Here is a 26,251-nt window from a genome sequence, read left to right on the forward strand (position 1 = left end):
ATCGTCAAAAAGAATATTTCAAGATCTATCTTGAAGTACAATGCTATCCGTGATGGGATAATATCCATATACCTACAAGGAAGACCAGTTAATATTATTCAAATTTACACACCAGACACTGGGGCCAAAGATGAAGAAATTGAAGATTTTTATCAACTTCTGCAGTCTGAAATTAATCAAACATGCAATCAGGTTGCACTGATAATTACTGGTGATTGGAACGTGAAAGTTGGAAACTTTTGAAGAAGGATCGGTAGTCAGAAAATATGGCCTTCATGATAGAAACAATGCCGGAGATCACAATTGAATTTTGCAAGACCAACGACTTCTTCATTGCAAATACCCTTTTTCAGCAACATAAATGGTGACTATACACATGGAACTCGCCAGGTGGAATACAGAGGAATCAAATCAACTGTATCTGTGGAAAGAAACAATGGAAAAGCTCAATATCATCAGTCAGAAGAAGGCCAGGGCCTGACTGTGGATCAGACCATCAGTTACTCAAATGCAAGTTCAAATTGACACGGAAGAAAATTAGAATAAGACCACGAGAGCCTAAGTATGACCTTGAGTATATCACACCTGAATTTAGAGACCATTTCAAGAGCAGATTTCACACGTTGAACACAAATGACTGAAGACCAGACGAGTTGTAGAACGACATCAAGGACATCATACATGAAGAAAGCAAGAGGTCATTAAAAAGACAGGAGGGAACAAAAAGACCTAAATGGATGTTAGAAGAGACTCTGAAACTTGATCTTGAACATCGAGTAGCTAAAGCAAAAGGAAAAAATGATAAAGTAAAAGAGCTGAACAGAAGATTTCAAAGGGTGACTTGAGAAGACAGAGTAAAGTATAGGGATGATGTGCAAAGAGCTGGAGATAGAAAACCAAAAGGGAAGAACACACTCAGCATTTCTTAAGCTGAAAGAACTGAAAAAAAATTCAAACCACAAGTTGCAATACTGAAAGATTCTACACAGAAAATATTTAACGACGTAGGAAGCATCAAAAGAAGATGGAAGGAATACACGGAATCACTGTACCAAAAAGAGTGAGTTGGTGTTCAGCCACTTCAGCAGGTGACATATGATCAGGAACCAGCGATACTGAGGGAGGAAGTCCACGCTGCACTGAAAGCACTGGGGAAACAAGGCTCCGGGAGCTGACGGAACACCGGCTGACGTGGTCCAACAAACGGACGCTGCGCTGGACTCGCTCACTCGTCTATGCCAAGAAATTTGGAAGACTGCTACCTGGCCAACCAGGTGAAAGAGATCCATATCTATGCCTATTCCCAAGAAAGGTGATCCTACCAAGTGCAGAAATTATCAGACAATAACATTACTATCACACGCAAGCAAAATTTTGCTGAAGATCAGTCAAAAGCAGCCGCAGCAGCATATTGGCAGGGAACTGCCAGAAACTCAAGCGGGATTTAGAAGAGGACGTGGAACCAGGGATATCATTGCTGATGTCAGATGGATCCTGACAGAAAGCAGAGAATACCGGTAAGATGTTTATGTGTGTTATTGACTATGCCAAGGCATTTGACGGTGTGGATCATAACAAATTATAGATAACATTGCAGAGAATGGGAATTCCGGAACACTTAATTGTGCTCATGAGGAATCTGTACATGGATCCAGAGGCAGTTGTTCAAACAGAACAAGGGGATACTGAATGGTTTAAAATCAGGAAAGGTGTGCATCAGGGTTGTATCCTTTCACCATACCTATTCAATCTGTATGCTGAGCAAACAATCCGAGAAGCTGCACTATATGAAGAACTGGGCATCAGGATTGGAGGAGAACTCATTAACAACCTGCGTTATGCGATGACACAACCTTGCTTGCTGAAAGTGAAGAGGACTTGAAGCACTTACTAATGAAGATCAAAGACCACAACCTTCAGTATAGATTACACCTCAACATGGAGAAAACAAAAATCCCCCCAACTGGACCAATAACAACATCATGATAAATGGAGAAAAGATTGAGGTTGTCAAGGATTTCATTTTACTTGGATCCACAATCAACAGCCATGGAAACAGCAGTCAAGAGATCAGAAGACGCATTGTATTGGCAAATCTGCTGCAAAGGGCCTCTTGAAAGTGTTGAAAAGCAAAGATGTCACCTTGAGGACGAGGGTGCGCCTGACCCAAGCTATGGTGTTTTCGATCGCCTCATATGCATTCGAAAGCTTGACAATGAATAAGGAAGGCTGAAGAAGAATTGACGGCTTTGAATTGTGGTCTTGGTAAAGAATATTGAGTGTGCCATGGACTGCCAAAGAATGAACAAATCTGTCTTGGAATAAGTCCAACCAGAATGCTCCTTAGAAGCAAGGATGTCTCACATACTTTGGACATGTTATCAGGAGGGATCAGTCCCTGGAGAAGGACATCATGCTTGGTAAAGCAGAAGGTCAGTCAAAAAGAAAAAGATCTTTAAAGAGGTGGATTGACTCAGTGGCTGCAGCAGTGGGCTCAAGCATTGCAACAATTGCGAGGATGGTGCAGGACCGGGCAGTGTTTCGGTGTCTTGCGCACAGGGTCTTTACGAGTCGGAACCGACTCTATGGCACCGAACGACAACAAAGCAAGAACTCCCAATTTGTCCCTCCCCTTCCCCCGGTCACCACTAAAACTGCTTTTGTCTCTGTACATCTGTTTATTATAGCTTCACACAAGTGGAATCATACAGTATTTGTCATCCCATGTCTGACTTATTTCACTCAGCGTGATGTTTTCAGGTTCCTCCATGCCGTAGCAGGTATCCAAAATGTATCATTTCTCTTTGTGACTGAAAATATTAATATTTTAATAAGATTGATGGAATGGCGTCCAACCTAGTCTTAAGTAAATTCAGATTCTTTGGTCTCCAATAGTGATACTTTCCAAGTTCAGTCAGTTAAGGAACTCACCAAGTTCCCCAAGCACTGGAATGTGTTGTAACAAAAAAAGTCAATAGAATCTGTGAGAGAAACGAAAGAGGCACAAACAGAAGCAAAGTGTCTGTGCATTCACTGCCTGTCATGAACTTCTTTTCACAATTGGGAGCCGTCTCCTTTGGGAGCCAGGGCAGTCTGTCAGGGAGACGCAGGAGGGCTGGACCAGATGTGAAGAGCTCACCCTGCTGGAAACCCTGCTTCTTACCATTCCAGCCTCAGGTTGTCTTTATTTCCACAGAAGAAAATAAAATACAGGTGTTGTGTGCGCCACCAAAAAGACATTCACCAGAGCAATGGATTATAAAGCTGAGCACGTGGTACCACTTTGGGTTTTCACCTGGCACCTTGCAGAGAGAAGGGAGAAGTGGGCATCCTCCAGAGAAAGCAGAGGGCAAAGGGAGGACTCGGGGGGTTCCCTCCACTGTGAGCTTTGCCAGAGTTGACATTTCCAAAGCTGACTCAGCCTGTTGTCCCTGCCCCAGTTTACTGGCATTTCCTCCTTGACTTCCCACAGAATTCAGATGGTTTTGCCTGTTTGAGGTACGTTTATATGTCAGTAAGTTACCATTTGTGAATTTCTCCTCTTGTCTCCCTCCATCTGCTTTCTCCTTTTCTCTAACTCCCCTTTTAAAATAAAATTCCTGTATTCTCAAGTATTTAGCTCTTTTTAGATCGCTGTTGTTGTTAGTTGCCATCCCGTGAACTCTGACTCATGGTGACCCCATGTGTGCTGAGTAGAACTGTACTTTATAGGGTTTTCAAGGCTGTGACCCTTTGGAAGCAAATTGCCACGCCTGTTTTCCGAGGTGCCTCAGGGAGGGTTTGAACTGCCAATCTTTTGGGTTGTAGTCAAGCACTTAACTGTTTGCTCCACCTAAACCAAAAACCAAACCCGTTGCCACCGAATCAATTCTGACTTAATACCAACCCTATAGGACCCTATAGCCCCACCTACAGATTCTCTTTTTAGATTAGAAAACTTTGGATTTTGAACATTGGCCTATAGCTTAGTATTCACATTTATGTTTATTTACAGCATGTTACCAAGTATGTCTATTATTTGAAGGCAAACATTATATAAAGTATCACAGAGGGACGCCTAATCTTAGTATTTGAAAATTAAATAAACTACAACCCATCGCCCTCAAGCCAATTATGACTCATAGCAACCCCATAGGACAGAGTAGAACTGCCCCACAGAGTTTCTAAGGAGTGCCTGGTGGATTCAAACTGCGACCTTTTGGTTAGCAGTCGTAGCACTTAACCATTGCGCCACCAGGGTTTCCAAAAATTAAATAGGAGCGTCTAAGTTATTACCACGTGGGAACTTTGAGTTCCCTCCCCAACACCCTGCTTTTAGGGCACTTATGCTGTGACTAAGGGTCATAAATTGAGGACAGAAAGGAAAATGTACACTAAAAAGAAATTCAGCAGATTAAAGGAGAATCCCAAAGAGGAGAGCGTTGGAATGGCATTTGATAGCCTGAGAAGGGCACTGAACACTCATCATTAGAGAATGTAACATGTTCTCTAAGCAGACCAAGGGCTGTGCAGATATCTAACTGTTTGTTCTTGGTGTTGCTTGCAGATGATCACTCCAGGATACTGCTAAAATCAGAAAACAGCCACGGCAACTCTGACTACATCAATGCCAGCCCCATTGTAAGTATATAACCTGAGTTAAAAGTCAGCTCTTGGTTTCTTTCTCAGCATGAAATTCTTAAGAGAAGTTCTTAAGGGGAAAATGAGTCTGTGCTACGCTCTAGGTAGTAAGCTGGTAACCATCTCAAGCAGACATCAGCGGAAGCTGGCTGTCCGTCCCTCAGCCTGTCTTCTTTGAGCACACCTGCCTGGACCTCTGGCCCCAGGTAGCAGCTATTGTATTAAGCAGGGGGGACGTGCTGTGGCGGGTCTAGTGAGGAGAGTAGAAGGTCCAGCAACCGCCAAGAACCTATGGCTTTTAGGAAGAATTCTTCCTTGGTTGTATTTCCCTTTTTTAGAGCTACTTATTCCTCTAGTTTTTCAGGGGGATGGGAAAAAGCCCAGCCCAAACCTGCCACTTTTTTAAACAGTTGAGGACACTAAGGCAGGTTGACAACACTAGGTTAGTTTCCCTTCAGGTTTCGCCAGAGGGTGGAGGCCTTTCTTGTAGCAAAAAGAAAGTGCTTTGTGACTGTTTCCTTACATGGGGAACTGACACTCTAGAGGAGTGAAAGAGATTTGAAGCATCTTCTAATTCTGGAAAAACTGGCCTAGCAGCTTCTTATGACTCATTTGGTGTAAGACCCCTGTGAATAGCAGGTGTTCCTGTCTTCCAGAGAGTTCCTTACCAGCCAGTCCTGCTGGGGGTTTCGTCCTGTGAGTTGTCCTTCTCTCCTGTGTATCACTGGGATATCATTCTTCCTCTGCTGAGAGCCTGGGGGTAGCAGATAAGGCTAAAGAGCGGAAAATCAGGAGCCGACAAGAGGCTGAACAACGAGAAATGAAGCGAGTGGTGGAGAGGGGTTAAAAAGTTAGATTGAAATGATGACTGAACTGGCTTCTCAAAATTAAGTTAGAATGATTATAGGTATGAAGAGTGAAATGAACATGTTCAAAAACAGGATTGTAGAGAACATGGTGGATGGCATTCTAGCCCAACGTTAGGGAGAAGGTGGAGATGTAACATGTTTATGAGGAATATTGGTGCAGCGTCTCTCTCTTTAAAGTGTTTTCTCTAATTTGGTCTTCTGAGAAGCATCAAGACATCTCACAACAATTTCACATTTACTCTTTATCACATATGGTCCCTGGAAGATGTAGCACTGTTGTAATGAATCTGAAGGAGGGAGATTACCAGCGATGTAGGTTACTGAGAGACAGTGGGTCGTCTCCAGACTCATAACATGCACTCATGTGACGTGTTGACAATCCTGTTTTATTCCTTTGGTAGTAGGCTCTGGGTGGGAACAGTCACCAACCTGATCACAAGCAGAAGGTATTGATTACAGACCACGTCTAGAGTTGCTGATTCTATTTACGTATGTCAGTGTATCTGTCATATTTAGCTGATTATTAAGACTCCAGTGTACCAGGGATCAGATCACCTTTCTGGGAACTTTGCAGCCCCACACAATGAAAGCTCAGCATAACACACTTGACTTTGACAAGGTGAGCTAAAAGTGTGGAGATGGTCTGTTGCACTTAGTCTGCACCCACCTGAGCGTATACTTTTTATTTTTTTTTTAAAGAGTGGAATGAGTCACGGCTTTCGTTTCTTTACTTCCAGCAGAGCTAGACTGTAAAGATTTATTTCATCTTGCGTTTCACATGTGCTCACTTGGAGCCGTTAATTTAACCTTTCTTAACTACAGTATGATGCATTGAGTATTTTTCTGCTGATTCTAATTCAAAAATCAAACCAAAGCCTCACTGATTTACTAATCTCTGATTTTATGTATATACAGGGGCAGATGACCCAGTAAGCGAGGTAAGCACGGGCTTACATGTGCGTGCTTACTGATCCGTAGTGAACTATTTCGCGTGGGTTTCACCATATCCTTGACATGATGAAAAACGTGTGAAACTGCTCACTACAGGTTAGTAAGTATGCACACGTAAGCCCGTGCTTACCTTGCTCACGGGGTCACCTACCCCTGTCTGATATTGTAAATTTGAAAAGAGGCTTTGATTGTGTAGGAAGGCACTGTGGGGTTGGGAGAGACAGATGCCAGCCATACCTAGAAGCAGAATCTTTGATGTGGTGAAAAAATGTGAAATTGTTCACTACAGATGATCTGGTAAGCAGAGTAAGCACCGTGCTTACCTTGCCTATTGAATAATCTGCCCCTGTATATATAGCATAATTTCTCGTGAAGCTGGGTTTTGTAAGGGCCTGGATTTGGTCCCTCAAAAGGTGAGTATTAGTGATGTCAACTTCAAACTGTCTGGGGAAAAAAAAAGGTGTTTTCTTCCTGTCGTGGTTCCTTTTCTCTAGGGTGAACTGTATGACAAGGCTAGAATGAAGAATAAAGCGATTCTTTTCAAGTCTAGAAGAATATAGTTTAGTGTGTGGCTGTGCTCAGCTTGCCCCTGCTTTATGGGTTCCAATTCCAGGTATCCGAGCTACTTGGGGCTGAAGCTGAGTCTTAGTGCCAACAGCGGGGCATGGTGCAGAACTGTCATCCCACAGACACTGCCCCACAGCGCTTACACTCGCACACACAGGCATTAGAGGGGGTGTGTAACACGAATTCCTGTACTTTGTGCCATTCCCAGTTTCTCCTTAATCTGATTAGTAGAAATTCAGCATGACCATCCCAGGCCTGGCGGGGCAGTTACTGGGTCAGAAAGCGACACCATGAGTCAGAAGGAAGTACCATTTTCTATTTTTCCTCTGTTTCATACCACAGTTCTTTTCTTCAAATTGGGTTGTAAGAATGAACTAGAAGAAAACCATGGTACCTCTTCTTTCTAAAATAATTTAAAGTACAACAGTAACCTTACTGGGTGCAGTTGAATGGAAAGCTCGCAATTATAACACAAGAAGACCCTAACTGTGCAGAAGAAAACTGTGATAATTACATCTGTCATATTTGTACTTAGTCCTCATTAAATTCCAGGGAAATCACCCAGTAGTACATAATGTGCAATCTTTGCTTTTACATCAGGGGTCATGAAGGTAAATGGGAATTCTGTTTTCCCCCACAGGCTCTGTGAGCGAGAAGCCCCTCGGCTACATTTAAAAACTCAGCTTGGCTGTTGGGGAGACACCAGACTGAGGAATGTCATTAATGTGACAGTTTGCTCAAACACAGCATACAAGCTTTATGACCAGGACCAATTCTAAAATTTCTAACGACACTTAACAATAAGCTTTATAGTGCCATTTATTAAGGAAGAAAAAAAAAATTAAAGTTCAAATAAAAAATGCATTTAACTCATTTAAACAGGGACAGATTTACTCCTCAGAAAAAGATGACAGGTTGAATATCCTGATGAGCGTAAGAAATTGGCCAAGTATGGGAACCAAATCTTTGATTCTCAGAAAACACTTATACTCAAACATACGTGTGTGTATAATTAGGGTTTACATGCATTATTTTTCTTAAAACGAATTTCAATCCATAAGAATAAAATATGAAAATAATGCAAGTTGATAGTCTCTTTTCCACTAATTCCTGAAGTTATAATTTCCCCCAAGTTCCTATATTAAGACTTGGTATCTGGAAAAGTCCCTTGAAAACTGAAGCCTGGTATTTCCTTGCTTTTAAAAAAACATTCTGTGAAATTTGGTTTAAATGTTAGAAAAGACAGATGTGAGGGTGGGCAGAGATATACGGAAATATGACGCATGGTCACTGCGTGTGTAAGGCTGTAGAATAAGAAGCGTGACCCCCGTCCTGCCCGGTTCCCACAGTGGCTGGCCCCGTTGGCATCTGGGGCCATAGTACGAGTCATAGTGTATGGTGGCCGCAGCTCGTTTGGAAGCAGAGTCGGCCTCCTTGCACCACCACAGGTCAGCTCCCCATTCAGGAGCTGCTCTTGAGCTGTTCAGAGCTTGAGAACGTTGGGTCTATGGTCTTGATACGCTGAATACTTATTTATAGAATCAGTTTTGTTTGGAATATTGGGGAGATTATGGCTGACTTTTTTATGTAGATCAGTGCTTCTAAAGATAAAACCAATCACTTGTGCTTATTGAATAATCATCTTTGTATTAAAACCCCAAACCAAACCTATTGCTGTCAAGTCCTTTCCAACTCATAGCGACCCTATAAGACAGAGTAGAACTGCCCCATAGGGTTTCCAAGGAGTGCCTGGTGGATTCTAACTGCCGACCTTTGGGTTAGCAGCTGTAACACTTAACCACTACGCCACCAGTCTTTGTATAGTCTAAGGCAAATCACTAAATCTTTTTAAAATTATTTGTATTTACAAATACATAGAAATAAACCTTACTTGTATCCTACTTCATCTGGCGTCTTTATGAGAACCAGTCTACCACATATATAATAGATTCAATAGAAGCAAATAGTTTTCCTTTTTCTGAAACAAAAAAAAAAAAAATCATAGTGAAAGCAAAATTATACTAGCTGATTATACCTGGGGTCCTGATGCCCATTGATCTTCATTTTACATGAAATCACAAAGCAGTAGATAACATTTGTTTCTCTGTTACACCAACTTCTCTGCCAGGACAGTGTTACTTCAGAAAACTCTCATTATGGGAGAAAAGGTTTAATAATGGCACCACTTTCCCTCTTCAAATGCCCCAGCCCCTTCGTCCTCCTAGAAAGCACGTAAACTCTGTGTATATAGAAACAGAGTCCTTTAATCTTAGGGAATTCAGAAGTGAGAACGGAGAGCTTGTTCTGACAGGCCTCAGCCTACCTGATAGCATGACTTTTAAATTAATAAATTTACGGGCTTTCACTGATGATTTCAGTATAACTGACAAAAACTAACACACACAAGCATACGTGAGTCTGCACATATAGGTGCCTGTAGGATTCCGGAGCTAAAAGGGCTCTTAGAGAGCACATGGCCCAACCTCCCTGGCTCCCGTGCCAACCACCATCGCACAGGTACTGAGCCTGAGGCCCAGGACAGTAAATGACTTTTCCACTGCCATGTTGTTTGTATAGATGAACATAACAGCCATACAAATAAAAAGTATACCATGAGGAAATAATGAGAAGGAGGGTGAGGACAATTAAGCACAAGGGTCAGAGGAAGCTGGGACAGACCTGCTATACCGCTCGGTTGCTGACTGAAAGCTTGGAGGTTCACATCCTTGTAGAGGTGCCTTGGAAGCAAGGCCTGGACGTCTACCTCTGAAAAATCAACCACTGAAAACCCTATGGCAGCTCTACTCCGACACTCATGGAGTCACCAAGAGCTTGAATCAACTCAATGGCAACTGGTTGGTTTAAGGGAAAGAGAAGACGCATATGTGCCATGTTGTGGTTGTCAATCAAATGCCTTTATGGGAAAAAATACTCCTCCTTCCTTAAAAATCTTAAATTTCATGAAACTTGTGTTCATTTAGCTAAATACTTGCTTTCCTTTTATTCACTTAACGACTGCATAAAACCAGGAGAAGTTTTCCTGTTCCTCTTATTTACTACAAGGAGGAGGTGCATCTGCCCGTAATTATTCTCTGTTCAACAGAATGTGCAGGGAGCGACATAATTCTAACTGTCTTTTGAATTATTGTTCAAGTGGTGATGCGTCTCACCTCCCTGCCATCCGTGTGATACTTACTACAGTCCAGTTGGCAGTTCTGTGACAGCAGCTGAGCAGTAGGGAAGGCTGAGGGGGCAAAGCCCCAAGTCCCAGGAGTTGACTGTACGCATATATTCCTTGTTTTATCCCCTTCCTCACATCATTGGCTTTCTGCTTCTGTCTTGGGCATTTGTACAAGTGATAGGTTTAAACGATTTAAAATACCATAACCATTAAGACCTTTCGTAAAAGTTGTCTTATTTATCCTCCTAAAACCCTGTCCAGATTTTTACTTTTAATGACATCTTTCTCATTTTGAAAGCAACTAAATATGCTAGTTTGAGCATACTCACAGTTTTAAAATGTGTTGCTCTCTAAATTGCTTTTGGCAACACACACACACACACACCCCGTACAGACATTTGGGAAGGACGTGGGGACTTAATTTTTATGCTTAACTATTTGCAAGGAAGAACAAGGGTCTCAGTAAATAACTGTCACCCCCAACAAGTGCATATTTCAAAAAGTCAAAACTCCTTATATCTGTTAAAATTCTTCTACTGAAACATTTTAATTGCGTTTTTCAGTGGAAGTAACATAATTTTACCGGTATTGTGTGTGTTGTGCTGAATTTCAAAACGAGGTCCGGTTTTAATTACGAATCACTAAATTAGATGCACTGAAAAGCCTTTTTCTTGCCTCCCCTCCCCGCGCCAGCTAGTGTCATTGTTGTTCTGTTAGACTAACTTACACCTGTTCTTCCATTCTTTCCCACTTCCTTAGTGCACGTGATTGCAAGGTGCACACGGTACGTTCTGCGTGCTGACAGCCGCCATCGAGGAACGTGTTGGTTGGCTGTGCACAGATTCCCACTGATGCTTTTTCAGACATAGAAGCAAGGCGGTGTTTTAAGGTGACAGGGAAATGTACAGCCAGAGCCCTTCATGTGTCAGTTCAGAATTACATATGGCTGAACCTTTCCCAGTTTTCACTGGACAGAAAAATGCATTCTTAATAATGATCCTTAAATACAGAGTATTTTAAATCTTTTAAGCAAACCCTAATGTCAAAAGAGTACATTCTGGTTCTGGATGTGAAAAAATAAAGGACTGTGTAAGTCTGATAAGTAAGTGTGGTCTTAAAGAAAGGGGAGGTGCCATGTGTGTCTGCTTTCCACCAGCGTGGCTGTCTTCTGGGGCTGGTTCTGTGGTCCCTTTTGGGGTACGTGGGAGGAGATGTTCAGTAATTTGGGAATTATAGTGATGAAGAAATCTTGGCTGTCATCTAGCCTGGTGTCTTCCTGCCCTCTTCAGGATGGTCCAGCTTGGGACTCGGGGGGCAGTACTGTACCTGATGCCTCGGCAGGCCTCAGCATTGTGCCTTAATCCTACTAGCGTCTCGAGGCTTTGTTTCTCAGATTCTTTTTCTTCTGCTTTGTCAGCCTTTGAATTAAATATTAAAATTAAGGTCTATTAAGCCAAACTTCCCCTATTGAGGTGAGCAGGCTGCATTTGGGCAAATCGACATAGCCATACATACCATAAATACATTCTTTTTGTTTATTTTTAGTCCCCCCTTTGGCGTGGTAGAAACAAAATAGGAAATGAGTGACTTGCAGGCCGGGACCCACCGCCTGTGAAGTACTTGCCACACTGGGCACTCAAAAAGCACGACCTGCCCCATGACCCAGCTTCAGCAAGCCCACTTTTAGGGGTAAACATAAACATGCTTCCATGGTAGACAAGTTAACTCTTTCCGGGCAGCAGGATGCTAGTTGTTAATTAATTCTTCAGGACACTGAAGAGTTTATCCATGGTGCATGGATGAATGGTACTCTTCCTCTCTGCTAAGAGCTTAAGCTTACCCTCTGCTAGCCCAGTGCCAGTGGTTCTTGCAAACAGGCTTGTTATGCTGAACACCTGTGGTGAAAATGAGGGTCACTTACCCTGGGAACTGTGGCCAAATTGCTATGAAATCATTTGCGTACTTGTAAACATTTTCTGCTCTGGGGTGGGGGGCGGTGGGGGCGGATAGAAAGCCGCAGCCTGGCCTGAATGCCTTGCTTCCCTCTGCCTCCACCACCCTGCCAGGGGGTCAGGATGGCCAAGCAGCCTGGTTCGTGTTAGAACTGGTTTATCGGCGCCTGGCTTATGCAGGCTGCTGATATCACTTCTGTTGCTGTTGTTCTTATAACCTCAGTTTTCGTTTGAGAAAAGCATTCCAGAGGCGATAGCCTAGATCCAGGGCACAGAGCTACCACCGGTGCTGCCTTGTCTGACATGGTGCACGTTGGAGTCCAGGAAGGGCATGAAAGAGAAGCAACCTGGAGTTGTTTTCCTTTTTCCTTATTTCTGCAGATGAGTGAGTTAATATGTCCCTGGGTGGTGGAAATGGTTAACGTGCTTGGCTACCAACGGAAAGGTTGGTGGTTCAAGGGGTGCCAGAGACGCCTCAGAAGAAAGGCCTGGTGACCTGCTTCCAAAAACTCAACCATTGAAAACCCTGTGGAGCGCAGTTCTGCTCCAGCCCATGGGGCGCCATGAGTCGGGTCAGCTCGATGGCCGTTGGTGGTGGCGATCAGGTCAGCTCGATGGCCGTTGGTGGTGGCGGTCAGGTCAGCTCGATGGCCACTGGTGGTGGCGGTCAGGTCAGCTCAATGGCCGTTGGTGGTGGCAGTCAGGTCAGCTCGATGGCCACTGGTGGTGGCGGTCAGGTCAGCTCGATGGCCACTGGTGGTGGCGGTCAGGTCAGCTCGATGGCCGTTGGTGGTGGCGGTCAGGTCAGCTCGATGGCCACTGGTGGTGGCGGTCAGGTCAGCTCAATGGCCGTTGGTGGTGGCAGTGTGTCAGTAGGGTATTCAGTGCAAAATACACCTTCTTCAGTTCCTCCTTCACCTGTGTTTTACTTCTTTATACTTTTACTAATTTTTTTTTAAACTAGTCTTTGTTCCCGTAATCTTTTCTCTTCAGATGGATCACGACCCCAGGAATCCTGCATATATCGCGACCCAAGGACCACTTCCTGCTACTGTGGCTGACTTCTGGCAGGTGAATTTCATTAATTCACTTATTTTTTCTGAAAATAAGATCTTAATAAGCTGGTCACGAGTAATGCCTTGGATTTTATTAAGCTAATTGAAACTTGTTTGCAGGTGTTCATGAAGTGTTACTTGGCTCCAAAATTTTCTTAGTCCTTTAATTTTTTTTTCAAAACTTAAGTATGTTTAGGATATAAAAATTTCCTTTAAAAATTCAATGTTGTAAATGCTCTTACTTTTTTTTTAGCCACTTCAATTTTATTTTACAAAATATAAGGGGATGAAATTACTTAAACTGTTATATTTAAACATACCTCTTACCTATTCCATTTTATTTTTATGGAGTTAAAAAAGGGTGCTCAAATGATAGTTTATCTTCTTTAATACATTCTCTATACCAAAAACCCAAACTCACTCCATCAAGTGGATTCCAACTCATAGCGACCCCATAGGATTTCCAAGGCTGCAAATCTCTACAGAAGCAGATTGCCACATCTTTCTCCCCGGGAGCCGCTGGTCGTTTCCAACTACCGACCTTTTGGTTGGCAGTCGATCACTTTAACTGCCGCGCCACCAGGCTACATTCTCTATAGAGTAGTTTAAAGGCCATGCTGGTCTCTCTTCATTCAGGGTAGCCCTGGATCACCAAGACTAAGGCTCAGAGATTGAGAACTGATGTTAACAGTAGCTAATAAGAACAAACTCTGAAGGCCATCAACCACCTTACAAAGCCAAATATGAATGTATTTTGGAAAGGGGAACCAGGGGGTATCCACGTTAGTACACACTTATTAATTCAGCAGCAGTAATAAACAACTCGGAATCAACTTCATGGCAGCGGTTTTTGTTTTTTTGTTTTGTTTTTTTTAATGTGTTGCTACTCCAGGTGTCCCCAGAACCTGGCACAGATGGGTACTCTTTGCAAGGAGAACCCAGTTAAGGAGCGAACAAAACCAAGCCATACCCATTGCCATCAAGTCAGTTCCGACAGAGACGTGAAAAAAGATCTGCTGTTTAATGTAGTGACAACCACGGGAATGAAGTACCTTTTATATCCAGTAGTACAAGTAATCAAGCCATAATAGCATGCTAATTTATAACTACTGAGCCATTTCAGATTACTAACGGTGATGTCATTTTCTAATTTAGTAGTTTATAAGAGTCAAAAATAGGTTTGTTGGCTCAAGGTCCATATAATCACTAGTATTCCAGCCATTTTATATTCCTGGTAGCCTCCCATGCCCTCTCCCAGCTTTCTCATAAACCGCCTTCTAACTCTTCCCATCTAAAGGAGGGAACATACTCCTTTCCCTGCCCTTGGTAATAATCTTTCCAAGGGTTTTCTGGAAACGTCTCGAAAGGGATCTGGGATTTATTGAAGGCCTACTAAGTGCCCTTTGCTTTATAAGCATGTTAATACTCATTGTAACATTCAAGGCATCTCATAGATGAGGCAAGTGAATATCTGAGCGGTCACGTAATTTACCCAAACCAGCAAGTTACGGAACCAAGATTTGAAACATGTCTGTATGATTCCATGCTGTTTCTATTTACCTCTGTCTTAACAGTATTGAAGAAATAAAATCAAACCAAGTCCTTGTGTTATGTTGTTCAAACTTGTAATTATGACATAGAACCATTAAACTTTGGCAGTAGAATGGTTTTGAGGACCACCTGGTCCAGCACCCACGGAACGGTCGAATTTCCTCCATCCACCAAGAGACCATCCAGCTGAAGTGAACAGACCTCTAGTCACTGAGAGCTTAGCAAGCTTGGGGGCCGTATCATGGTTGGACAACTCTCCACGCTATGAAGTGCTTCCTTATATTATGCAAAACTCTCCCTAAAGCATAAAGGCATTAGCCCTATTCTACCCCTTAGGATTATAATTGAAAATTCATAGAATCCAAGGCTTGGGTTCAGCCCAGTACTCCTGTTACACCATACTTGTGTCAGGTTTCTTAATCTTAGGCAAAAAAAGGACAAAGAATACATTCTGAATTTTATGGTGGAATGAGGAGTATCATCAGAGTTCTAGTATCACTGCAGGACTCTTGTTCTACCTTACTCAGTTGTCCAGAAATGAATACATGTATGCGTGGCAGTGAGTGCCTCCCCTTGTTGCTGTTACTGCCATGTGTGCAGAGTACAACTGCTCCATGGTGCTTTCAAGGCTGAGACCTGTCTTCTGAGGTGCATCTGGGTGGGCTCGAACCACCAATCTTTTGGCTAGTAATCAAGCACTTAACGATTTGCACCATCCAGGGACTCCATTGCCTCCTACAAGTGGTTTATTTCATCTTTGCCAGCCTTTAGGTTCCAGTTGCCCACCTATCAAGAACATTATTTCATGTACATAAAGCTCTTGCCAAAAAAGCCACAGCTTCTGGAGGGCAGGTTTGCACTTGGCAACAACAACAATTGCCCACCTTCACTGACCTCTTGCTGTGTACCAGGCACTGTGTCAAAGGCTTTCACTTGTTTTGACATTGAATCTTCACAACCCCTGAGGCTGAGAGAGGCTAATAATTTGACAAAGTTCACATGGCTAATAAATAGGAGGGCTGAAATCTTCTTATTGTTCAATACAGGTAGTTGCAATTGTTGGAATTTATTCATTTTATCAGTATCTATGATCCAGAGGTAGGAGCACTGGTGGTTCAGTGGTAGGATTTCACCTTCCGTGTAGGAGACCCAGGTTCGATTCCCAGCCAGTGCACCTCACGTGCAGCCACTGCCTGTCAGTGGAGGCTTTCATGTTGCTGTGACACTGAACAGATTTCAGCAGAGCTCCCAGACTAACACGGACTGAGAAGAAAGGCCTGGCTATCTACGTCTGAAAGTCCGTCAGTAAAAACACTACGGATCACAATGGCCTGATCTGCAACTGACCACGGAGATGGCTCAGGACTGAGCAGTGTGCATTGTGCATGGGGTTGCAATGAGTTGGGGGCCAACTTGGCAGCTAACAACAGTAATAATTTTTTTTTCCAAAATTTTGTTTTCTTGTTGTTGTTGAGAATTTACACAGCAAAATATACACCAATTCAACAGTTTCTACATGTACAATTTAGTGACACTGATTACATTCTTTGAGTTGTGCAACCATTCTCACCCTCCTTTTCTGAGTGGTTCCTTCCTCATTAACATAAACTCACTGCCCTTTAAGGTTCCTATCTAATCTTTCGAGTTGCTGTTGTCAGTTTGATCACATATACATAGATCTTGAAAGAGCATAATGATCAAGGCAGACATTTTTTTACTAGTTAAGCTAAACTATTGTTTGGTTTTAAGACAACTTCAAGGGACATTTTTGGTGTAAGGTTTAAAGATTACCTCAGGGCAGCAGTTTCAGGGGTTCATCCAGCCTCCAATGGCTCCAGAAAGTCTAGAGCCCATGAGAATTTGAAATTCTGTTCTACATTTTCCCTCTTTTGATCAGAATTCTTTCATGGAATCTTTTGTCAAGCTGCTCAGTAACAGTAGCTGGGCACCATTGAGTTCTTCTGGTCTTGTGGCAAAGGAGGCAGTTGTTCATGGAGGCCACCAGCCACATATTCCATATCCTCCTCCGCCTGACTCTCCCTCTTCCTCTACAACAACAATAAATTTTAACCAAGGGATTTAATACATGTTTCAGAAAATATCAACGCATCTTCCTTTTAGTAAGTGCTGATCTTACAGTCCTCTGGATCATCGAGGCTCCTTTCTGGGATTGGCCAACCAAAACCAGTTCCGTCAAGTCAATTCCGACTCATAGCGACCCTATAGGACAGATTAGAACTGCCCCATAGGGTTCCCAAGGAGTGCCTGGTGGATTCGAACTGCTGACCCTTTGGTTAGCAGCCGTAACACTTAACCACTGTGCCACCAGGGTTTCCTTCTGGGATTGGCCAGCAGGTATTTATTCTGTGTCAGTGATGAGCAAATCCATATAAGGAAGGGTGATTGTGAAGTGGGGCGAATAAGAAAGCAGCAATATAGAAGATGGCTAAGAAGGAAATAGATCTTTATATGGACAGGTGGCCATTGCAAGAGTCCAGAGGGAGGTCACAGCACAGGTAGGGCTGAGAAGAAGGGAGGAGTATGAAAATTAAAGGGGCTTCCAAGGTCTTCAGCAAGAAAAATAGGAAGGTAGTCCTATCACTTCTAGAAATGAAGGAGCACTAGAACAAGGGTTCACAGTCTTTTGGTTAACAACCAAGTGTGTTAACTGTTTTCAGCACCCAGGGACTCCCTGTCAGCTTAGTCTTCCCAATACTCCTGCTTCCTCCTGCTTCAGCTCAGTCCTTCACACAACACATGTTCATTATTGACTTTACAAACTGATCCTTTTCTTCAGTAAACCATTCGTTACCTGATGGTTAGAACTCTTTCTATAAGGATGCATTATGCATTTTAAGAATTGGATTCCAAAAATTTGGTTTACATACAAAATTTCAAAGAATAAATTTTATAAAGGAAAATATACCTCAAATTTGTTCCCTTTTTGTGAGTGCCCTATAAAACCATTCAGTTGAATATCTAGTCCTTACCACATCTTGGAGGAGCCCTGGTGGCACAGTGGTTAAGTGCTTGGCTGCTAACCAAAAGGTCAGTGGTTTGAACCCACCAGCTACTCTGCAGGAGAAACATGTGGCAGTCTGCTTCCATAAACATTACAACCTTGGAAACCCAATGGGGCAGTTCCATGCTGTCCTATAGGGTCACTATGTGTCGGAATCGACTCAGTGGCAGTGGGTTTGGTTTAATTTTTTGGTACAACATCTTGGAGACACAGATCCTGTAGCACAGCACTGTGCTGACACGTGTGAGTGCAAAGTGTAGCAGTGTAATCAGATTACAAGGAGCACAAGGACAGCTTTTATGGAGAAAAGAAATCTCTGCAGGGTGTGAGCTAGAGAGTCGAGGATTCATCTTGGGTAGCAGTGGTAAGGGACTGGGTATAGAGTAATTCAGCAAATTCTTGGAATTCTTATCAGCACACCCTCATCTTTTTCCCACAGCAGACATCACTAAGAAGTCATGGCACTCTTTCCAGCTGGACCCCACTTGCTTGGCCTTACAGTCTTCCTCAATAGCCTATACTAAGTTTTTGTCCTTACCGTTAGGTGCTGTGGAGCCGATTTCAGCTCATACCAACTCCATGCAACAGAGTAGAACTGCCCCATAGGGTTTTCTAAGTAACCAGTATCAACTGAAGAGAGCTGGCTGTATGCTAGCCCATCTTTCATATTTTTTAGAATGAGCTGGCAGAATTATGTCCTTCTCCCCCAGTGACAGCTCCCATGTATTACCAAGCCCTGAGTGTGCCTGGGAGATATGTAACAGTAGTTTCTAAACCAAAATTTCAGGCAACATGTTCTGCCAAGTTTAGGTGCATAATAAATGTTTATGGATGTGACATATAAAACTAGGGTATTTAAACTCAGCACTGTCCTAACACTGGGATGTAGAAGTGTCTTCTTAGCCATAGGAATTGGAACCTCACTGTAATAACTGAAACAGTCACCATTCCCTAATTCATCTTGGGTGTGGCTAAGCCAAGATGAAACCTCTTGAATTTCAAGCCTTACTAGAAATTCTAGCCTACCTTGTTTGACAAATAGGCTAATTTTCAAGACAGAATCCAATGCAAAGTACTTCTCCTAGCTAGCCAACTGTGACATAAACCCCAAAGGAGAGGGGCCAGTCAGCATGAATTCAGTTGGTGCCCAATTAATGTTAATTCTTACTGTTATTACTAACATTGACCAAGAAAATATTCCAACCATCAGTTACTGTTTTCTGGAAGTATTGTGTTATGAACTCTTAAGTGACGGGAAATGCATTCTCTCCTTTACAAAACTGATAGGCTTGGGTTTTTTGTTTCTTTTGTTTTTTACTTTTTGAAAAATTTTATTGTTGTAAAAATAGATAGGCTTGGTTTAAATAAAATGTTTTTATTATTTAGCATCCATCAATTTCAAGACAAAACTTGGGCTACTTTCTTAGGCTGGGTTCTCTAGAGAAGCAAGACCAGTAAAGCGTATAAGCGTAGAGAGAGAGAGATTTATATCAGGGAAGCGGCTCATGCAATTTCAGAGGCTGAAACATCCCAAGTCCGTGGATCAGGATAGAAGCTTCTCTCGATTCCTGTAGCCACAGGAACTGGCGAACCCAAGATCAGCAGGTTGGAGAGCAGGGCTCCCACTCTCCAACTGTGAAGATCAATGAATTGCAAGGTCTGGAGATAAGCTGGTGGCTGAAGTCCCAGGAGCCAGAGGTCAAATGAATAGCAGACAGCCATGGGGTCCAGAGTGAGCAAAAAAGCCAGAACGTCTGCTTATATTCAGATGCTGTCCACACTTTCAAGGAAACCCACAGCAGATTCAATCATGGGAGTGATCACATACAAACACTGAGACTCATGGTCCAGCCGAGTAGACACACAATCTTAACCATCACAGCTACTATGGGAGACCCAATGAACGTAAAGATTTTTCCTTCCAAGTACTTCCTGCCTAGTTGGGGCAATGAGGTGGAACATGTGAGAAAGGTAATTATAAGAAGGGTTAAGCAGAAACAGGAGAGGTGGGATGCCCGCAGGCACTAGGTATTGACTGCCTTATGTGTGACAGAGATGACGAATGTCTACTTGTCATGTTTTTCTGTGTTCAGTTACAGCACTGAATCAAACAGAAGTAGGAGGGGACACAGCCCTGCCCTGTTTTCCTCTCACGCTGCCTTGCTCCTGTCTCTGTGAATGCTGCCATAATCAGATAGCCACTGTAGAGGCACCATCATCAAAGCCACCACAAACCAAAACTCCGGACAACCAGAGATGATAGTACCGTGGCCTCAGCGGAGGTGGTAGTCCTGCACTGCCTAGTTAAAGAAAGTAGAAATAAATAATAATAGGCATGCAGAGATGCCCAGCACATACTAGGTGCTCAATGAATGTGTCAAACAGCCAAGTAGGTGACCCTGAGAATTATGTTCTCTGATTCTCAACCACACAGAAAATGCCAGAAATGGTCATTTCTAATATTCAACAATTCAGCTCTTTAATTTAGTAAACCAACTAGTCCAATGGCCTATGTAAAATTTAGTAGGGATTCTGGATGGTGATTTATGTCTTAGAAGATAAAGATTTCGCTTTCTCACAGGTGTCTCACACAAATGGTGCTTGCCTTGTGTTAACCAGGGCCCTTCATTTTACCTGCACACAAAGACCAAGCTGAGGAAGAAGACAGCAGTGAAGCTTGTCACTGTTTAGAAGTAAACCTTAATTCCCACCAGAGCCCTTCCATAACTTCCCAAGCATTCTCAACTCTTCCTCCGAGACTCCGCATGCAGGACCTTTATGCTCCCAATTCCCCAGGGCAGACCCACTGCCGGACAGTCTCTCTCTCCTCCCTTATCAGACCACATGGCAAATGAGGAGTCATGATTTTAGATTTGGAATGGATAGTTGCCTTAAATGGTATGATGTCAAGAGGTACTAGAAAGTCACCACCCAAATCCCCCTGCCTCTTTAACACCTGTAGTGAAGCACTCTTGGTCATCCGTACCTGAAAGATGGGAGAGAGAGATGTTTAGAGATGTTATGGATTCTGGAGTGTTGAGAATTTGGAAAGTTAGGTGGAGGGAAATTTACTGTTAACATACAGGCTGGTTGATTTAAAGCACACTTTTTATTGAGTTATGGATGGAGGACAGTTAGATTCTTCAGCAAGACTTGATTTTTCATTTCTACAAGTTTACCTGTGCCATGTGCCCTGGATTTCCCAGGACATATGATTTCAAATTTATTAGCCTTGCTGGGTTTGTCTGTATTTGAATTCACAAACTTTTTGAAGAAAATTATAAACCTTTTCTCAGATCAACTGACCTGAACTTGGGGTTTGAAAAATATGACCTCTATTGTTATGTCTGTGATTATGCATTGGTGACCATATAGAGTCATATAGAGTCATATATCTTCTTACAGTTAGGACTGGCTAAGTACAAACACACACCCTGTTTCATCTTCACCTGCTCTTTGTGGATCCCAGCTGAAGACATCGGGCAGTCGTTCTCTTACCTGTAATTTGGATCCCCTCATGGCTGCTGTCTCTCCTTGTCCTCTTCTTCTTCCTTTTCCCTCTTCTCCTTCTCTCCTTCTTCTCTTGATTCATACCAGGACTGGGTGTATTTGTCCCGGGTCCCTACCCTAAAAAGAGCTGGCAGCCAACAGCGGCACACTTCTTCCTAAGGAGTAAGGTTGTTCTTGTTAGTTGCCGTTGAGTTGACCCTGACTCATAGCGAGCCCGTGCAAAGCAGAACAAAACACTGCCTGGCCCTGTGCCATCCCCGTGATCTGCTGCAGTTCAGGTTTTCACTGACTGATCTTTGGAAGTAGATTCCTGGGCCTTTTTCCTAGTCTCAGTCTGGAAGCTCTGCGGAAACCTGTTAAACGTCATAGCAACACGCAAGCTACCACTGACAAGCGGGTAGCAGCTGCCCTGGAGGTGCGTTAGCCAGGAATACAACCTGGGTCTCCTGCTAGAGGACGAGAATTCTGCCACTGGACCACTGCCGTCCTCAGTAAGGAGGCAAATGGGCCTCTTTAAGTTGAAACACGAAAGCAGGCTGCCTCGTAAGTAACGATACCCCTTTGGGCCCAGGTAACTTCACGTACATGTCAAGGAACTGATAATAAACACGTCAGTAGCGATTGCACAGAGGTTGGCTAGCAAAGCCGTCTGGTTTGTAAGTATGTGTACTTGCCATGGAAATCGCTAAATGACATGGCAGCTACACCAAACCATCCTGAATCTGTTGTGCTTGACAAACAAGCGGGCGCTTACACCTGCCTAAAGAACTCTGATTTTCAAAGAAATAGCAAGTATTTTTCATTTAGATGCTTTCTTTTCTTTTGCCTGGGCAAAAATATTTCTCATGGAAATAAACTCCAGAGGTGGTTGTTTCTGTTTATCAAATATCAGGTCTCAGCTGTTGGCCTGGTTTGAACACAGGTATGTGATCTTAAGAGCCACGAAGGCGAACTCTCCTCCAAGTCTCCATGTGCTGGCATCAGGGTCAACGTAAGCATTGCTAAAATGTACTTTGACTTAGCTTACTTCCTCATATTTTTTTCTAAATGGATCCCATATTTGTTTAAAAAAAGTCAGGTAGGTGCATTATAAGTCATGCATAGAAGAAACAGTGAGGAATTCGGTTCCCTTAGTTTATGTAGGGTAACGTTTCCAAAAGCTTATGGCTGGGCACACAGCCTTTGATTAAGTGAGCGTAACAAAACCAGAGCCTCAAAAGGTTTGATTTCTACAGTTTTAAAACTGTCCTCTGGGGCAGGATAAGATCAGGATTTGGGGGTCTGTTTTAGGAGCCCTGGTAGTGCAGTGGTTAAGAGCTCGGCTGCTAACCAAAAGGTCAACAGTTCGAATCCACCAACCGCTCCTTGGAAACCCTATGGGGCGGCTCTATTCTGTCCTATAGGGTTGCTGTGAGTTGCAATCAACTCCACAGCAATGGTTTTTTTTTTAGTTACAGCTTATTGACTACAGCGAGTTCGTAAGGAGTAAAGTGCAAATGTTCTTAAGCCTCATTAAATGACTCCTTACCATTTTAAAATTTGAGTCAGCGTCTTGTTGCAGGGTGTAAGTTTACCTCTGCTCAATCTGTGACAAGAAGTTTACAAAGGAAGTGAATTGTGCAGTCAGGACTGCAGGGGGAATCCTTAACCCCCTCTGGAGAAAAAGCTGTCTTCAAATACCAGCAGCTTCAGCGTGCATGCGAACAGTTAATCTGCTTATTAAAAAAAAAAAAAAATCACTTTTCTGTACATTTGAGCAGGTTCTCGCAGGACTATTACCGTGCAGTCTTGTATTTTCTTTGAGTTGTCTCATCTTACAGAAATATTCAAATAGGCTCTTTTAAAAATAGGTATTTTTTCAACAACAACACTTTTTCAGCTGAGCATCAAATCTAATTAAACACTATGCTACATGTTTTGAAGAGTGGAAATAGTAACCAGACTAGGATTTAGTTGTCAAAGAGATGACAATCTGGTAAGAAAAAGATGTGAAAACATAAGTATAATAGGAGGCAGAAAGGATACATTACAGGAGGCAGAAAGGATACATTACAAGAGGTCTAAGTAAAGGAAGGAAAAGTTTTCTGCCTGGAAGAATCAGGGATGCTTTGTAGAAAAATGACACTTGGATGCTCTGGGCCTGGACTTCTTACGATTTCAGCTTAATCGTGTTTCCTTTAATCAGTTTTTACTGCAGCTTTGAAAGAATTTTTTGTTGCTAGTTAAATACTTGGGACTCAAAAAGGACTTCAAATGCAGATACCCTATAGTTTCTTTGCATTTGTTTTAATTAGCTTAATTTACAAAACTTAGAGGAGTTGACATTTTTCAACACTTAGGGATTATTTGAGGGAAGGCAGTGATATACCCGTGAGCAGTATGGCTTTTTTCTTATCAACAGTCAGTAAACTTACGCAGTTGGATCAAATAATCAGCCGAATATGTATTTCAAGTCACATTGGTCAACTATTAGAATTGATATTTAATTTTTCAAGTTGTTTACTGCCGAATAGCCATAAATAGGATCCTATTTTCAACTGCATCGACTGTGTCAGTCATCATGGAGTTTTCTCCTCTGTGTCATCTGTGAGTGAATGAATATGGGATGATTAACGGGGATTGGAGTCCCTGGTGGTGCAAACAGCTAACACGCTTGACTGCTAACCAAAAGGTTGGAGGTTCGAGTCCATCCAGAGGTGCCTCAGAGGACAGGCCTGATGACCTACTTCCGAAAGATCAGCCATTGAAAACTCTATGGAGCGCAGTTCTACTCAGGCACACGTTGGGTCACCATGAGTCAGCGTCAACTTGAAAGCAGCGGGTTAGCAGCAGGATTTAGCCATAACGTTTCATCATCGCTGAGAACCACTTAGCTTACCATTTCCTGTTCTTCCTGCATGCAACTACCCGTGAAGAAGCGAGTTAAATAATAAACACCCAGAGGTTGCCGTAGCTCCCCAGGCGTGCAGCGTAATGATATTTAGAACATCCTCTGCCTTCAAGGTGGATTTCTGAGGAGGAGTGCTGATTCAGTTGAGAAGGTCACGGAAGAAGAGGGAATTTCAAATTCTCCTCCAGAGCACAGCACCAGTCATTCACACTTGAGATCCAATACTTAAGGCTTTTTTTTTTAATCCACGTTGGAGGCTTTGTTTTGATGCAGTGACGGAGATATCTGCTTCCTGTGTAGGAAAAGCAGGACTCTTCAGCCATGTAAATGAAGGGGCCGTGGTGTGCTGCAGAACGCCGTGAGACACGGGGCCACCTTGTCAGCGCTGGGGTGCAGGCCCCGGCGAGGGTGGGGGTATCAGTCACAGCTGAGTCTCCATAGTAGGTGCTCAATAAGTGTGTCATAGATGAGTCAAAGACTGAAAAACTGTGTTCTCAGAAAATGCTAGAAATGGTCTTTTCTGGTATTCAACAATTCAGCTCTTTAATAATTCCAATAGCCTACACTAAGATTAGTAGGGATTCTGGATTGTGATTGACGTCTTAGAAGATAAAGATTTCACTTCTCACAGATGCCTCACACAAATGGTGCTTGCCTTGTGTTTGTTAGAGCCTTTATCTTACCTGCACACAAAGACCACGCTGAGGAAGAAGACAGCAGTGAAGCTTGTCACTGTTTAGAAATTAAACCTTAGTTAACTGGAATTTTTATTAATGTCCTATATTTCCAACACAATACAAATTTTTTTTTTTTTCAATATATTCTGAAATTAAGCTAGGCAGGCACTGCAGTTGAAGGTGGGAAGAAATGGTGAAATGGTTTTCTCTCCTAGGTGGGCTGATATGTCCTGCTTCCAGGGTAACATCAGGTTGTCTCATCAGAGCCATGAACAGCGTTGTAATATTTGTGCCCAGTTGGGCTGCCTATTTGTTTGATTTAGTAAATTCTTTTCTCTGCTTTTATACACAATGACCTAAAAAAGAAATATTATTCTCAAGAGTGCCTTTGGGATTGTTTGTTTAAATTAAGTTTCATTTGGATTTAATCTTACCCAAACCTTCAGAGAGCCAGGCAGGCTCTGGGTAATGAAGGGCTGTGTGTTTGAACCAATGAAAGGGGCTGCCAGGCTGTAAGGATTCCCCTGTAAATGAGTGGGCTTTGTAATGTTACACTCGGGTGGCACAGGCCGAGTGCTCCATGATTAGTTTATGGTCTACATCATTGTGTTTTTATTACACTCATAAAATCTGTGTTTCTCCTCATTTTCGTAATGGCTTCAATGAGCTTCTGTACCTTCTAAAGGCACATTAAATTGTTATGTGATGAAAGTACCGATTTACTGAAGCTGGTTTTAAAGCTTAAAGTAAGACACACATTTGGAATTCTCATCTTGTTAGATTTGCACTAAGGACGTGGAAAGCATATGGGTTTGAGCATAATTCATATTTATTTGTGGGCCTTTTGTGAGTCGGAATCGACTCGGCGACAGTGGGAATACTTCAGTAGGTTTCATTACACTCCAATATAACTGATACGCAATGCCTTAAGGATATTGACTGTGTCCATCACGTGGGGATATAAATCAATTTTAAAAGAGGAAAATATTGTGTACATGTCTAATTTTTTAAGTGTAACTTAAAGGGGGAATTTAATAACATGAACGATGAAGAGAAGGCATTTTATATTTTAGATATGTGGATTTTTAACTAATGATCTTAATTGGATTGTTCTATCTGTATTTAAAAGAAATAGAGGCTCTCTTGGATACTAACTTTATATGTAATCATAGTTGCTCGTAAAAATTTTTGTGAAGTTAATGTAACTCATTGCAGGAAAAAGAGAATACTCTTCACTCTATAATTTTATATGCTAAGAATAGTCTACAAATTTCATATCATTGTACCCCATAGAATTAATGGCTTTAGTAATTGTGCTATAAGTACCGATACCTACATTTCCAGCCACAAAGTTGCAGCTTGTGTTTGAAAAGAAGTTTGGGTTGGAGCGCTTTGTGTCCCGTGTG

At 42.6% G+C, this 26,251-nt stretch overlaps 1 protein-coding gene across 4 annotated transcripts in view; it reads left to right on the forward strand.

Annotated features, from left to right (window-relative positions):
• PTPRN2 (protein tyrosine phosphatase receptor type N2) overlaps positions 1-26,251 on the forward strand; it is a 1,957,978-nt gene that overhangs the window by 1,885,349 nt on the left and 46,378 nt on the right. For all 4 annotated transcript variants that reach the window (XM_049861881.1, XM_049861880.1, XM_049861883.1 and 1 more), the window contains 2 exons: positions 4,547-4,620; positions 13,134-13,211. In XM_049861881.1, coding sequence (XP_049717838.1) covers positions 4,547-4,620; positions 13,134-13,211 — 152 coding nt within the window. The remainder of the gene's footprint in view (positions 1-4,546; positions 4,621-13,133; positions 13,212-26,251) is intronic.

This window comes from Elephas maximus, chromosome 20 (assembly GCF_024166365.1).
Source record: "Elephas maximus indicus isolate mEleMax1 chromosome 20, mEleMax1 primary haplotype, whole genome shotgun sequence".
NCBI lineage: Eukaryota > Metazoa > Chordata > Mammalia > Proboscidea > Elephantidae > Elephas > Elephas maximus.